The sequence below is a fragment of the Pleurodeles waltl genome, chromosome 2_2 (assembly GCF_031143425.1).
Source record: "Pleurodeles waltl isolate 20211129_DDA chromosome 2_2, aPleWal1.hap1.20221129, whole genome shotgun sequence".
Taxonomy (NCBI): Eukaryota; Metazoa; Chordata; class Amphibia; order Caudata; family Salamandridae; genus Pleurodeles; species Pleurodeles waltl.
In genome coordinates this window covers 1,120,778,752-1,120,794,212 of record NC_090439.1, presented here as the reverse complement: position 1 = coordinate 1,120,794,212, position 15,461 = coordinate 1,120,778,752, and the positions used below count along the sequence as shown (strand labels likewise).

At 47.0% G+C, this 15,461-nt stretch overlaps 1 protein-coding gene across 1 annotated transcript in view; it reads right to left on the bottom strand.

The window, feature by feature from the left end:
- The window catches only part of LOC138282912 (latent-transforming growth factor beta-binding protein 4-like), a 269,263-nt gene that overhangs the window by 190,029 nt on the left and 63,773 nt on the right, over window positions 1-15,461 (bottom strand). The window contains exon 8 of the mRNA XM_069220935.1: window positions 266-388. Within this exon, the coding sequence (XP_069077036.1) occupies window positions 266-388 (123 nt within the window). The remainder of the gene's footprint in view (window positions 1-265; window positions 389-15,461) is intronic.

The window sequence follows — 15,461 nt, the reverse complement described above, 5'->3', positions numbered from 1 at the left end:
ACAGTGGTAAAAGATTCTTCACACCCCAAGCACGACTCAATAACGCTGACTGTCACAGGAAATAGAGAACAGACTTAACAATGTTCAACACTGAGAAGCACAGGAGAAACACCCTGAGTGTGACCGTAATAAACATCAAAACACACCGGGACAGAGAGTCCTTGTATTTGTTGATGTTCAACACTGCCTCGTGGTTGCTGGGTATACAATTCCTGGTGCACAGGCTCACAGAAATGATGAAGAAAGTGCATCGTAGGGTACTGACCGTCGCAATGGGTCCCGTTGCCTCTGAACCCTGCAGGACAGCCACACTTGTAGCTGCCAAGGACGTTTTCACAGACACTCAGGCCAGGGCAGATGCCTGGCTGCTCGGTGCATTCATTGACATCTGAAAGAGAGAGAAGTTCAAAGTGAGCAGCGAACAATCACAGATAGAAGAAGCGACCACTCACAGGTGTGAGCAGCAACTAATAACAGGTATCAGCAGCGACTATTCATAGGTGTGAGCAGCCACCAATCACAGGTGTGAGCAGCCACCAATCACAGGTGTGAGCAGCCACCAATCACAGGTCTGAGCACCAGTTCATCACAGGCATAGGCACTGGCCTGTCACAAGTATGAGTACCAAACAAACAGAAGGGTAAGCACCAACCAAACAAGCAAAGTCCTTCAGAAGTACAAAAATCAAGTTCACCACCTGAATGACGGAAGTCACTAATTGGCTGAAAGCCAACTGTCTCATGCTCAGGACTGACAAGACAGAAGTAGTGATCTTCGACCAGAACACCTCGCCATGGGACTTCAACTGGTGGTCAGCTAAACTCGGGGACACACCCGCACCCACACCAGGAACCTCAGAATCATCATTGACAGCAAACTGAACATTACTGCACAAGTCACGGCATCTCTGCATTCTGCTTCCACATCCGGAAGATGCTGAGGAAGATCTTCAAATGGCTCCGAAGCAACACCAGACAAAACGTCAGCCTTGCCCTTGTCATCAGCAATTTGGACTAAGTTGAAAGTTTAAGTTTATTGAGACGGTTAATTAAAACCATCGCAATTCCAAAATACATGACGTAAAACTTTGCCTTCTCATTATATTAGTAGAGACCCATAAAAACATAAAAGCTTATTTAAAACTGAAACATGGCATGGTAAAGAGTTGTGCATATCTAAAATGTTCACCACTAATTCCAAAACTTGGTCTTAAACTTAACCTTAGGACTTTCTTGCGCCCTTACGAACATTATAATAGTAGATGAGTGAAGCTGAGCGAGCATCCTTAATAGTACCTAGGGCTGTTTCCTGGCTTGAAACTAATCATAAAATGTTGGCCCTTGCACACTCGGCTTCAGCTTTATTCACTAATTCTTTCTGGGCCTGAACCATGAATTTGGTCCCAAACAAGAAAATGGGATTGAAAGTCCGCTAAGCCAGCTAATAATGGCCGGTCTACACGAGCGTATGTTCAGTGTCTTTAAAATGTTTTTCAGATAAAATGTCCTGCGGCTTAGCAAAGCCGGGCACACACAAAAAATATGTTCTAATGACTCTTGACTGTACCCACACAATCGACAGGAGTGTGTCAGGTCCTGCTGTCTCCATGAAGGGACAATATCCTTTGTTTCCATCAACCCAAAGCGGAAAAGCATGAACCGATATTTCAGCGACTGGTTGAAGGTTGCTGCTAGGTATTCCTGTGCCCATAAAGTTTTGTACGATGTTATTATAGTCCAGGCGTGCTGTCTGCTTGACAGTCTTTGTTTGTCAGAATTTAAAGATTTCCTCTTAGTGACAGCGTTTGCCTTCCGAAAAAACTCCTTTTTGTCTGGGTTCTGGTCCCAGGCTTCTAGCAAACCTAGGCCCATATTTATACCTTTTTAGCGCCACATTTGCGCTGCTTTTTGACGCAAAAGCGGCGCAAACCTACAAAAAACAATTGTATTCTGCAAGTTTGCGCCGCTTTAGCGTCAAAAAGCAGCGCAAATGCGGCGCTAAAAAAAGTATAAATATGGGCCCTAGTGCTTTAATGCAGTTATTTAAGTGATGACCCCAGGTGCTTTTATCATTGTGTCGCTGTTGCTCCTCAATTTCCATACAACATAGGTTGTTTAGAGTACCAGTCTCAGCTGCACACATCCTCCAGCATAGTTTAATGAAGGCACATCTACTCTGAAATTCATAGTTTTTCAGACCCAATTCTAAACGAACCTGAGCTGGAGATGTTGCTCGTGGTATCCGAAAAACTGTTTTGTAGGCCCTCGTCTGGACTTGATTGATAAAAACTGCCTCCTTCCCCAGCATGATTTCGGCACCATAAGTGATGGTGAGCATTAGCCGCGCTGCCATGACTGAAAGCAGGTGAGTGTATGAGGGGCAGCTCAGTTTTTGTTTTAGAAGTTTAAAACCATAGGTCATTGAGAGGGCTTTTGCTTGAGCGACAGCAAGCTGCGGCTTGAAAGTCAAGAGACGGTCCATAGTGAATCCCAAGTACTTGTATGTGGGTGCAACCTCCACCCGGGATCCATATATGAACCATGAAGCAGATTTAAACTTCCTGTCAACTAGGCGGACAACCTTAGTTTTACTCAAATTCAATTCTAGGTCTTGTATTGTTATATATGTGTAGAATGTATCAATACTATGCTGTACCCCAACAGGTGTTTGACTGAGTAGAACTATGTCGTCTGTGTACTGTAGCCATGCAATTCCTTTCTTGGCCAACACTGGCGGGTGGCTATTTACGGGAGCTAGAGCCTCGGCTAGGTCTGCAAGATATAAGTTGAACAGCGTGGGAGCCAATAAACACCCCTGTTTAAGTCCTTTTGCTGTTAATGTTCTGTTGGTGAGGTGGCTGCCCTCTCCGATTTTTACTTGCACCCAAGTACCTGTGTACAAGTCCATCATTGCGCCAAGAAGACTGCATGGTAAGCCCCAACCTTTCAGTTTCTCCCATAGGCGGATCTTGGTACGCAATCAAAAGCTGCCTTTAGATCAATAAAGCATGCAAGTAGCCTTTTTATCTTAAGCCTGGCTTTGTTTCCCAGCAGGGCCAGGGTTGCCAGGCTGGTGGAAGCACCCATATCAGCTCTGAAACCTGTCTGGCATTGTGGAATTAATTGTCTATCATGAATCCATTCTGCTAGTTGTTGCAGTAGACAGGATGCGTAGAGTTTTGCTTCCACGTCTATCAATGCAATAAGCCTGTAGTTTGAAGGATTTGCAGGGTTACCTGCTTTGTATATAGGGTGAATAATGCTGCCTTTCCATGCATCTGGAAGACCCATAGTGCCTTGCAGGTCGTTAAAAAGCAACGCCAAATAGTGCGCCCAGAATGAAGGGTCTCCTCTAAACAAGGCGTTCGGAATACCGTTCTGACCAGCTGCCCCTTCCATTTTTAGTTTCGTTATAAGGTTTATCAGCCTTTCTATGTCAATGGTCATTAATGCGTGCTTTCCTTCGTTTCTGTTTGAAGATGAGTCTGTTTGCGTTGTTACTCTAAAGCCAAAATTGATCTCGCTTAATTCGTTGGCTATCTGTGTGGCCTCCTTTTTCACATGGTGCTCTGGGAGAGGGAACATTGTCTGTACGTGGGCTTCCCATGTGGCTGCATCAATGCCTGCATTTGTGTGTCAATTTTTTCCCTTAATTAGTCCATTTATTAGTTCCCAGAACTTTTTGTTATTTTTCTGTTTGTTGGACATAAGCAGCTTGGTCCACAGATCCTCATGATAACTCTGTTTTGCCATCCAGCAGTTTTTCTTATATTTGGCTCTTAGTTCAGAAAGCCTTGTGTCAAGTTGGACTAAGGAAATACTCTGCACACTGGGATCACCAACCATCCAGAACTCGGCAGTCAGGCTCATCCTCAATCTCCTACAAGGAAGCCACATCACCTCTGGGTGCTCCAGTGGCTCCCGAAACACAAATGTGAGTATTTCAAACTCCTTACACACACATTAAAGGCACAGCACAACTTAGGCCCCACCTACCTCAACAGTCGCATCTCCTTCCACCAACCACACAGACACCTACATTCCGCAGGACTCCTACTCGCACACACCACACACATACCACATCAGGAGGACGGGCATTCTCTTACATCGCTCCTAAAGCATGGAACGGCCTCACTCCACATCAGACGCTGCTGCTCCCTTCTTGAATTCCACAAGATGCTGAAGACCTGTCTGTTCAATTAGACCCATGCATCTGCTACGCGCTAGGATATATTCACAGGTGATAGTGTGCTTTATAAATAGACACAACATAACATGTACCTCCGTAAAACTCAATATATAAATAAATACTACATGTACTTATATAGAGCACCAACTGCCTTCTAGGTTAACTGGGCATATTACAAAGTGGGGAGGGTAAACTTCTATCAGCCAAGAGACTTGTCTGAATTTATTAAAAGAGGCTCGGTCTTAAAAGAACGTAAACCTGCAAGCATCACACAGACCCCTCAACGGGCCGCATGCTATGCACAGGCCCCTACTTTAGGCAAACTGACCTCAGGCCTCCAAATCAGGATGTCTGTGTTGCTTTGAGTAATATATAGGGTTCTCCCTTACAGGATGAGCCAGAGTGACGGGAGCCAGTTTGCAGAGCAAGCAGCTGTTAAATGTAGGTGCTGCAGCAGGACTTCCATAGCCTGCTCTCGCTAGGTCGCCTTATGGGAAAGGACCTCCAGCGCTGAGACAGGTTTTAAGGGAAGTCCAAGAGTTGGGCGCTTGCCACTGAGTCCTGTTGATTCTGTAGCAGAGGGTTTTCTGGATGGCGACAGGGACTGGGGTGCCCTGGATCTGTATGGTGAAGGAAGCTGATTTGGGAGAAGCAACAGCAAGTGGGCAACATGTTTGGGCAACCAGCGAGGGTTACCCTCTCTTTCAGAAGATTAGGCTATCCAAAGCATCCCATCCGCCTGTGAGTCACTACCTACACCGACAACCTGAGGGTGCATGAACCACACACTGCATTCAGCAGCTCAGTAAGTGAGCAGTCTGGGCTGCAGCCTGTCCACCCTAGCAAACCTCTACAGAGCACCAGACAACAGGGAATGTCCAAAGCATCAGGTCAGACACAACTTTGTTGCAATACACAGTTATCCACCAGCAATGACAAAGTTTAAAGGCAATGACTGCTCATAGGCACGGCCACTGGAACGTGGCAGGGGAGGACCAAATTATGTAGCAGAATTGACTAAATTATGCATCAAGAAAAGGCTAAAAATGTGGAGCAATGTGGTACATTCTGTGATAGTATTATTTCATTATTTTGACATTTTTATGTATATTAATGCTGTTCGGGTGAAGGCTTCACCTTAAAAGTACCGGTTAAACACTCATATACAGCAATAACCAAATGGAAGATGGCCAGTCTACTTTTCAGTGGGCTTTCTGTTGCGCTAGGACATTTGTCACCACATTTCTATTAACTTTTCATCAGTTTGAGCTACAAACAAAAATGTTTGTTGAAATCTGCAGATTGTGCAGCAGGTGATGGATAATGTTGCAAATTTGGCAAATCCATAGGTACACGAAAAGTGCTGCAGCATTGCAGAATTCCATTGGCCCTGCTCTTAGGTCCTTCCCAGAGACACCTTCTATGTGACTGGCAGGGGAAGGCAGTACCAGTGGCTTGTGAGCATAGACAGTGGGAATAGAGGGCCCTTCATCAGCTGCTGTGGATCCTGAATACTGAGTGGGAACCGGTGATGGTCAGAGGTCTGCAGAGGAGGGTGCCTTTGGTCAACTCCAATGGCCACTGTAGGGAGCCCAGTGTTTCCAACTCCAGGGCTCTCACAATGAGCTAGACTTTGATGTTCTTCAGACAAAACCATGGTAGTTCCATGCTTCTCCAACACTGTGTAGCCTAAAAGTCTTCGCTGTGTCTCTTTCTCAAGCACACAGCTTTTCTGGTCCTCCTTTCCACTATTGTATCTTTCACTTCCACCTGCTTGTGCCCCTCAGGACCAGCCAGGTATCTCTACCTCATCTCCCATGACTCAGTCTCCTCCCTTCTCCTACAGTATATAGTTATTTTTTTGCATTGAAGGATAATTTATTAGTTTTAAAACAATTTACAGTCATATTCATTTTTATAAATTAGCATTGATCTTTCCGAAATCAACTTTCTATGAAGTTAGGTTTAAAATGAAAACCACTTATCATTATGCCTATATTCAAACAATAAAGTACATATGACGTTAGATCATTAAATACACATGCCTGGGTTTATTTCTAAGAACATTTAAAAAAGGTCCTCAAATGTCAAATATCTTGTCAAGGCCCTTATTTCTTTGTGAAATCATTTCCAGGCCAGCCAAACTATTCACTTCTTGCAGCCACAGCTTCACAAACATCTTCAGTTATTAATTTTCAACAGTTTACCCCATCATCAAACCTCCTCACCAGCTGGCCAATTCCAATACACCACCAACGGAGTCAGAATTTATTTTCTTGTCTACTAACAAATCCACGTGTACTGTAAGTCTTTCTTCTGTCGATTGCTTTCTAGCTCTTTTGTAAGTAGGTTTCTGCTTTATAAACCCAATACATAGTGCCCGATTTGTTCCAGTGTTTGGCAGTTCTCAGCACCGTCACTTATTTCTAAACACAAGCACTTATTTGTGCCAGGTTTCCAAACGGTGGCACTGTCTGCCCATTTTTGTCTAGGGCACATATGCTAAATGGTTAACAAATCAATATATTTATAAAATATATCAGTCATTAAAATGTTGGGAGCTCCATTAAAGACAATGAAGTGTCTCAGGGCTAAGCCTTCTGGTGCTACATTCCAATGTTTGTCTTTCTGTTTCTCCCTTTTTAATACAGAATATTCTATCCTCAGTGGGTGGAATGTTCCAATAGCCTTATAGCCCATCTGCCTCGGGTTGTATGGGTTATTAAAGGCCATCTCCCTCGCTATATACCCTCACTTGCAGCTTGGGTCTATTACTCAGGTTCAGGGCCTTAAATAAATGATATAACCCTCTGCAGGGAGCTATAAAGCTATAATAGAACCAGCAAGTCCGGCCCATCTATGCACCTTGAAATGACCTGAAATTGTCCTAGTGGTCACACTTACCTGTGATCGTTAGTACTAGAGCGGACACTGACATTCAGCAGCTCTAGCCAGGGCTCTGGGTGGTACCAGTCGCATTGGCTCTTGATAAATACTCTGGCTCTGATACTTTTTTCTAAAACAAATTAAGCACTGCATGTGCATTCCCAAGACAGCCATCAGGCTTTCCAGGTACAGTTCAAAGCATGGCTGCTTCATCTGCTTCTGTCAGTAACTTGTTACAGCCGGTGGCATAGCCAAACTTGATCCCCCCTCCCCCTGCAAAGTACCTGGGGGGGGGGGGCCTCCCAGCTGGACCCAGTCAGGGGCCTGCCGCCAGTGCACAGTGAACTGTGCTGATGGGGGGCCCTTGGAGCCTGGGGTGCGCCCCCCCCCCAACCGCGGGGGCTGCGGAGACCTTTGTTACCCCACTGATTACAGCCACTGTAACAGGTAACTGAAAGAAGGGGCCCCACTGTAACTCTGGCCCCAGGGCGTAGGGCGGGCGTGCACAAAAACTGCCAACATGACAGGCTGGGGAACATTAAATGGAGAAGAGACCTGAAATTGTTCCTTGATGAAAACCAAGTATGGCTTGGAATGCTACCACGAGGGGATGAATCCCTGTGAGAGGAAATCTAATGACGTCATTACGACTTGGTCAATTTGCCCTGGCGCTCCTCCAGGGTACAGTAAATATCCACGGAGGATATCTCTGCAATGTGTTTCCAAACAAAATGCCAAATCGACGGACCGTACAATTGCATGAACTCTTTTCAGAGTACACAAACAGGCCATTGTTCATTGGCAGTCTGTTGCATGGCATAATCAAAAATATATATATATATATAAAGAGGGTGCAGCTGTCTAGCAGATATGAAAGGGTGGCCCCTTACGACCACAACCCCAGAGAGTGCTGCCTCTCCTGCACCCCCGGCCTTCTCCTCGAGCCCTCATCCTTTGGCTAGGGCAGCAGGGCTGGGGCTGCAACCTCTTAGAAGGACATGGACTCGTGGGTTCTCCATCTTGGTGGGGCTATGAGGAGTCTGGGGGTCTCCCTCACTAGGACTGGAGAATGACCCGTGTGCTTCAATGCCGTTCTGCATCTTGGACCTTGAACCTTGTGGCACCTACACCGGCAGCATCCTTCTGAAAGTGGGCCAGAGTTCTACTGGAGCCCCTGGCTTCATGGAGGATAGCAAAGGCAACAAGGCCTCACCGACTGAGCGTGGACATAGACAGGAGGGCTCGCTGCCTCCTCATTGGCTGGTAAACTGGTGATGTCATCAGCGACTTTCCAGAAGAGAACATTCTGGAAAATAGGAAGCTACCCGCGCGCTGCTGTTGGTATGTGATGTTCCGGGGAGGGGGGCATGTCAGGAAGCGAGCACTTTTTGGCATTTTGCTGTTCCCAATCCCATCTGGGTGACCCGCGGCAGTTAGGTACGAAATAGAAGTCCAGTGTGAAAAGCTATATAAAAACAAGCAATAATACCACTAATTATTATTATCATTATTATTGTATTAATAATATAATAATACATGGAATTCTGTAATCCCTGTGTAAATAGCAGTCACTAATTTCTTTATAACCCACGATTTAACTGGAGCAACTGTTTAAAGCAACGGAAAGGGAACATTGCTTTTCTTTCTTCTGCTCTATTTTTTAGCTTACAATGACAAGCAGAGAGAATATTTTTTTTGCACTCCTCGGAGAACATCTAGAACCTTTCTGCATGTTTCAACACTTTCTGAGCTACTGCGGCTTTTATTTATTTATTTTAAAACAACTGACCTGTATTGAACTGCTTCTAATATCTGATTGCAACAAATATCAAACAGGTTTTCGATGAGTTTAATTTTGCACTAGAGGTTTTATTTTTACTCTTCATGTTTGCAAACCTGCTCACTTTTTCATAAGAAAGAGCTACGCATCAAGGTTTTCAGTGTTTTTTGGGAATAATGATGACCATGTACTATATGGGATAAGGTATCCCCTGACATACATGATAAGGATATTGCACGTCACTTTGGAGCTCCATAACCTATATAGTTATGGAACTCCTCTGTGATTTTCAATATCCTTATAATGTACTGCAGGGGGGACTTTATCTCTTATATTAATATTATTGTCTTTATTAATATTCATCATTGGAAACTTGGCTGGCATTTCATCTGCAACACCTCTTGCCCCAGTTCCCTCTGGCTGCTTCTTCGTTGCTTTTTAGGGGCCCAGGCTGCTCCTCCCATGCTTTCATCTTGCCATGGTTTTGGGAGACTATACATTTCTTCAAGGACCTCAACCGTGATGATCAACAGGCCTGAAGACAATAAAAGGAGTTAGGCCTAGAGGCTCAGTTGGCTGGTGCATCCACTGCAGAGACATGTGTTTCACGTCATTGGCACACGTTTAAATCCTTCTGAGTCCACTCAGCCTTTCATTCTTCTGAGGTCAATAAAATGAGTATAAAGCAGGCTCTTTTTAAGTGTTTGACTGCCCAGTCCTTCACAAGAGGTTCACACAAGTCGTACGCTCCTGACTGGAGGTTGAGTGGACTGTAGTTAGCAGCCACATACCTGCTCCCACTTTTGTGACATGGGCTACAAATCCTTGCTGCTGGTGTTTTGAACTCTTTGCAGTGGCAGTGAAGTATTAGAATGGGTTGATAGTGTGCTGAGGCCACTGTTCAAGGTCATTTAATATCCTGAGACATGTCCCATGTGGTATAATTGCCTTTTCCAGCACAAGGCTGGCAAGCTTAAGCAGGACCCTCCTTCATTCAATATCCTGCAGGCCACGTGGTCTTTACTTCTTGCTTATGCACCGATGAAAAATTGCAGTTCAGCTACTTATTGTAGGAAGTTGGCTCTGTATGTGCTATTTCAAAGTAAGGAATAGCATGCACAGAGTCCAAGGGTTCCCCTTAGAGGTAAAATAGTGGTAAAAATAGATAATACTAATGCTCTATTTTGTGGTAGTGTGGTCGAGCAGTAGGCTTATCCAAGGAGTAGTGTTAAGCATTTGTTGTACATACACATAGACAATAAATGAGGTACACACACTCAGAGACAAATCCAGCCAATAGGTTTTTGTATAGAAAAATATCTTTTCTTAGTTTATTTTAAGAACCACAGGTTCAAATTCTACATGTAATATCTCATTCGAAAGGTATTGCAGGTAAGTACTTTAGGAACTTTAAATCATAAAAATTGCATGTATACTTTTCAAGTTATTGACAAATAGCTGTTTTAAAAGTGGACACAGTGCAATTTTCACAGTAACTAGGGGAGGTAAGTTTTGGTTAGTTTTACCAGGTAAGTAAGACACTTACTGGGTTCAGTTCTTGGTCCAAGGTAGCCCACCGTTGGGGGTTCAGAGCAACCCCAAAGTCACCACACCAGCAGCTCAGGGCCGGTCAGGTGCAGAGTTCAAAGTGGTGCCCAAAACACATAGGCTAGAATGGAGAGAAGGGGGTGCCCCGGTTCCGGTCTGCTTGCAGGTAAGTACCCGCGTCTTCGGAGGGCAGACCAGGGGGGTTTTGTAGGGCACCGGGGGGGACACAAGTCCACACAGAAATTTCACCCTCAGCAGCGCGGGGGCGGCCGGGTGCAGTGTAGAAACAGGCGTCGGGGTCGCAACGTTAGTCTATGAGAGATCTCGGGATCTCTTCAGCGCTGCAGGCAGGCAAGGGGGGGATTCCTCGGGGAAACCTCCACTTGGGCAAGGGAGAGGGACTCCTGGGGGGCACTTCTCCAGTGAAAGTCCGGTCCTTCAGGTCCTGGGGGCTGCGGGTGCAGGGTCTCTCCCAGGCGTTGGGACTTTGGATTCAAAGAGTCGCGGTCAGGGGAAGCCTCGGGATTCCCTCTGCAGGCGGCGCTGTGGGGGCTCAGGGGGGACAGGTTTTGGTACTCACAGTATCAGAGTAGTCCTGGGGTCCCTCCTGAGGTGTTGGATCTCCACCAGCCGAGTCGGGGTCGCCGGGTGCAGTGTTGCAAGTCTCACGCTTCTTGCGGGGAGCTTGCAGGGTTCTTTCAAGGCTGCTGGAAACAAAGTTGCAGCCTTTCTTGGAGCAGGTCCGCTGTCCTCTGGAGTTTCTTGTCTTTTCGAAGCAGGGGCAGTCCTCAGAGGATGTCGAGGTCGCTGGTCCCTTTGGAAGGCGTCGCTGGAGCAGGATCTTTGGAAGGCAGGAGACAGGCCGGTGAGTTTCTGGAGCCAAGGCAGTTGTCGTCTTCTGGTCTTCCTCTGCAGGGGGTTTTCAGCTAGGCAGTCCTTCTTCTTGTAGTTGCAGGAATCTAATTTTCTAGGGTTCAGGGTAGCCCTTAAATACTAAATTTAAGGGCGTGTTTAGGTCTGGGGGGTTAGTAGCCAATGGCTACTAGCCCTGAGGGTGGGTACACCCTCTTTGTGCCTCCTCCCAAGGGGAGGGGGTCACAATCCTAACCCTATTGGGGGAATCCTCCATCTGCAAGATGGAGGATTTCTAAAAGTTAGAGTCACTTCAGCTCAGGACACCTTAGGGGCTGTCCTGACTGGCCAGTGACTCCTCCTTGTTGCTTTCTTTGTTCCCTCCAGCCTTGCCGCCAAAAGTGGGGGCCGTGGCCGGAGGGGGCGGGCAACTCCACTAAGCTGGAGTGCCCTGCTGGGCTGTGACAAAGGGGTGAGCCTTTGAGGCTCACCGCCAGGTGTCACAGCTCCTGCCTGGGGGAGGTGTTAGCATCTCCACCCAGTGCAGGCTTTGTTACTGGCCTCAGAGTGACAAAGGCACTCTCCCCATGGGGCCAGCAACATGTCTCTGGTGTGGCAGGCTGCTGGAACTAGTCAGCCTACACAGACAGTCGGTTAAGTTTCAGGGGGCACCTCTAAGGTGCCCTCTGTGGTGTATTTTACAATAAAATGTACACTGGCATCAGTGTGCATTTATTGTGCTGAGAAGTTTGATACCAAACTTCCCAGTTTTCAGTGTAGCCATTATGGTGCTGTGGAGTTCGTGTTTGACAGACTCCCAGACCATATACTCTTATGGCTACCCTGCACTTACAATGTCTAAGGTTTTGTTTAGACACTGTAGGGGTACCATGCTCATGCACTGGTACCCTCACCTATGGTATAGTGCACCCTGCCTTAGGGCTGTAAGGCCTGCTAGAGGGGTGTCTTACCTATACTGCATAGGCAGTGAGAGGTTGGCATGGCACCCTGAGGGGAGTGCCATGTCGACTTACTCGTTTTGTCCTCACTAGCACACACAAGCTGGCAAGCAGTGTGTCTGTGCTGAGTGAGAGGTCTCCAGGGTGGCATAAGACATGCTGCAGCCCTTAGAGACCTTCCTTGGCATCAGGGCCCTTGGTACTAGAAGTACCAGTTACAAGGGACTTATCTGGATGCCAGGGTCTGCCAATTGTGGATACAAAAGTACAGGTTAGGGAAAGAACACTGGTGCTGGGGCCTGGTTAGCAGGCCTCAGCACACTTTCAATTGTAAACATAGCATCAGCAAAGGCAAAAAGTCAGGGGGCAACCATGCCAAGGAGGCATTTCCTTACACAACCCCCCCCCCCAAACGAAAGAGGATGAGACTAACCTTTCCCAAGAGAGTCTTCATTTTCTAAGTGGAAGAACCTGGAAAGGCCATCTGCATTGGCATGGGCAGTCCCAGGTCTGTGTTCCACTATAAAGTCCATTCCCTGTAGGGAGATGGACCACCTCAACAGTTTAGGATTTTCACCTTTCATTTGCATCAGCCATTTGAGAGGTCTGTGGTCAGTTTGAACTAGGAAGTGAGTCCCAAAGAGGTATGGTCTCAGCTTCTTCAGGGACCAAACCACAGCAAAGGCCTCCCTCTCAATGGCACTCCAACGCTGCTCCCTGGGGAGTAACCTCCTGCTAATGAAAGCAACAGGCTGGTCAAGGCCATCATCATTTGTTTGGGACAAAACTGCCCCTATCCCATGTTCAGAGGCATCAGTCTGCACAATGAACTGCTTAGAATAATCTGGAGCTTTTAGAACTGGTGCTGAGCACATTGCCTGTTTCAGGGTGTCAAAGGCCTGTTGGCATTCCACAGTCCAGTTCACTTTCTTGGGCATTTTCTTGGAGGTGAGTTCAGTGAGGGCTGTCACAATGGATCCATATCCCTTCACAAACCTCCTGTAATACCCAGTCAAGCCAAGGAATGCCCTGACTTGAGTCTGGGTTTTTGGAGCTACCCAGTCCAGAATAGTCTGGATCTTGGGTTGGAGTGGCTGAACTTGGCCTCCACCTACAAGGTGGCCCAAGTAAACCACAGTTCCCTGCCCTATCTGGCATTTGGATGCCTTGATAGAAAGGCCTGCAGATTGCAGAGCCTTCAAAACCTTCTTCAGGTGGACCAGGTGATCCTGCCAGGTGGAGCTAAAGACAGCAATATCATCAAGATAAGCTGTGCTAAAGGACTCCAAGCCAGCAAGGACTTGATTCACCAACCTTTGGAAGGTGGCAGGGGCATTCTTTAAACCAAAGGGCATAACAGTAAACTGATAATGCCCATCAGGTGTGGAGAATGCTGTTTTCTCTTTTGCTCCATGTGCCATTTTTATTTGCCAGTACCCTGCTGTCAAGTCAAAGGTACTTAAGAATTTGGCAGCACCTAATTTGTCTATGAGCTCATCAGCTCTTGGAATTGGATGAGCATCTGTCTTGGTGACAGAATTGAGCCCTCTGTAGTCCACACAAAACCTCATCTCTTTCTTTCCATCTTTGGTGTGAGGTTTGGGGACTAAGACCACTGGGCTAGCCCAGGGGCTGTCAGAGCGCTCAATTACTCCCAATTCCAGCATCTTGTGGACTTCCACCTTGATGCTTTCCTTAACATGGTCAGACTGTCTAAAGATTTTGTTTTTGACAGGCATGCTGTCTCCTGTGTCCACATCATGGGTACACAGGTGTGTCTGACCAGGGGTTAAGGAGAAGAGGTCAGGAAACTGTTGTAGGACTCTCCTACAATCAGCTTGCTGTTGGCCAGAGAGGGTGTCTGAGTAGATCACTCCATCTACTGTGCCATCTTTTGGGTCTGATGACAGAAGATCAGGGAGAGGTTCACTCTCTGCCTCCTGATCCTCATCTGTTACCATCAACAGATTCACATCAGCCCTGTCATGGAAGAGTTTAAGGCGGTTCACATGGATCACCCTCTTGGGGCTCCTGCTTGTGCCCAGGTCCACCAAGTAGGTGACCTGACTCTTCCTTTCTAGCACTGGGTAAGGGCCACTCCATTTGTCCTGGAGTGCCCTGGGAGCCACAGGCTCCAGAACCCAGACTTTCTGCCCTGGTTGGAACTCAACCAGTGCAGCCTTTTGGTCATACCAAAACTTCTGGAGCTGTTGGCTGGCCTCAAGGTTTTTGGTTGCCTTTTCCATGTACTCTGCCATTCTAGAGCGAAGGCCAAGTACATAGTCCACTATGTCTTGTTTAGGCTCATGGAGAGGTCTCTCCCAGCCTTCTTTAACAAGAGCAAGTGGTCCCCTTACAGGATGACCAAACAGAAGTTCAAAGGGTGAGAATCCTACTCCCTTCTGTGGCACCCCTCTGTAAGCGAAAAGCAGACATGGCAAGAGGACATCCCATCTCCTTTTGAGTTTTTCTGGGAGCCCCATGATCATGCCCTTTAATGTCTTGTTGAATCTCTCAACTAAGCCATTAGTTTGTGGATGGTAAGGTGTAGTGAATTTATAAGTCACTCCACACTCATTCCACATATGTTTCAGGTATGCTGACATGAAGTTGGTACCTCTGTCAGACACCACCTCCTTAGGGAAACCCACTCTGGTAAAGATACCAATGAGGGCCTTGGCTACTGCAGGGGCAGTAGTCGACCTAAGGGGAATAGCTTCAGGATACCTGGTAGCATGATCCACTACTACCAGGATATACATATTTCCTGAGGCTGTGGGAGGTTCCAGTGGACCAACTATGTCCACACCCACTCTTTCAAAGGGGACCCCCACCACTGGAAGTGGAATGAGGGGGGCCTTTGGGTGCCCACCTGTCTTACCACTGGCTTGACAGGTGGGGCAGGAGAGGCAAAACTCCTTAACCATGTTGGACATATTGGGCCAGTAGAAGTGGTTGACTAACCTCTCCCACGTCTTGGTTTGTCCCAAATGTCCAGCAAGGGGAATGTCATGGGCCAATGTTAGGATGAACTCTCTGAACAGCTGAGGCACTACCACTCTCCTAGTGGCACCAGGTTTGGGGTCTCTGGCCTCAGTGTACAGGAGTCCATCTTCCCAATAGACCCTATGTGTTCCATTTTTCTTGCCCTTGGATTCTTCAGCAGCTTGCTGCCTAAGGCCTTCAAGAGAGGGACAGGTTTCTTGTCCCTTACACAGCTCCTCCCTTGAGGGTCCCCCTGGGCCTAA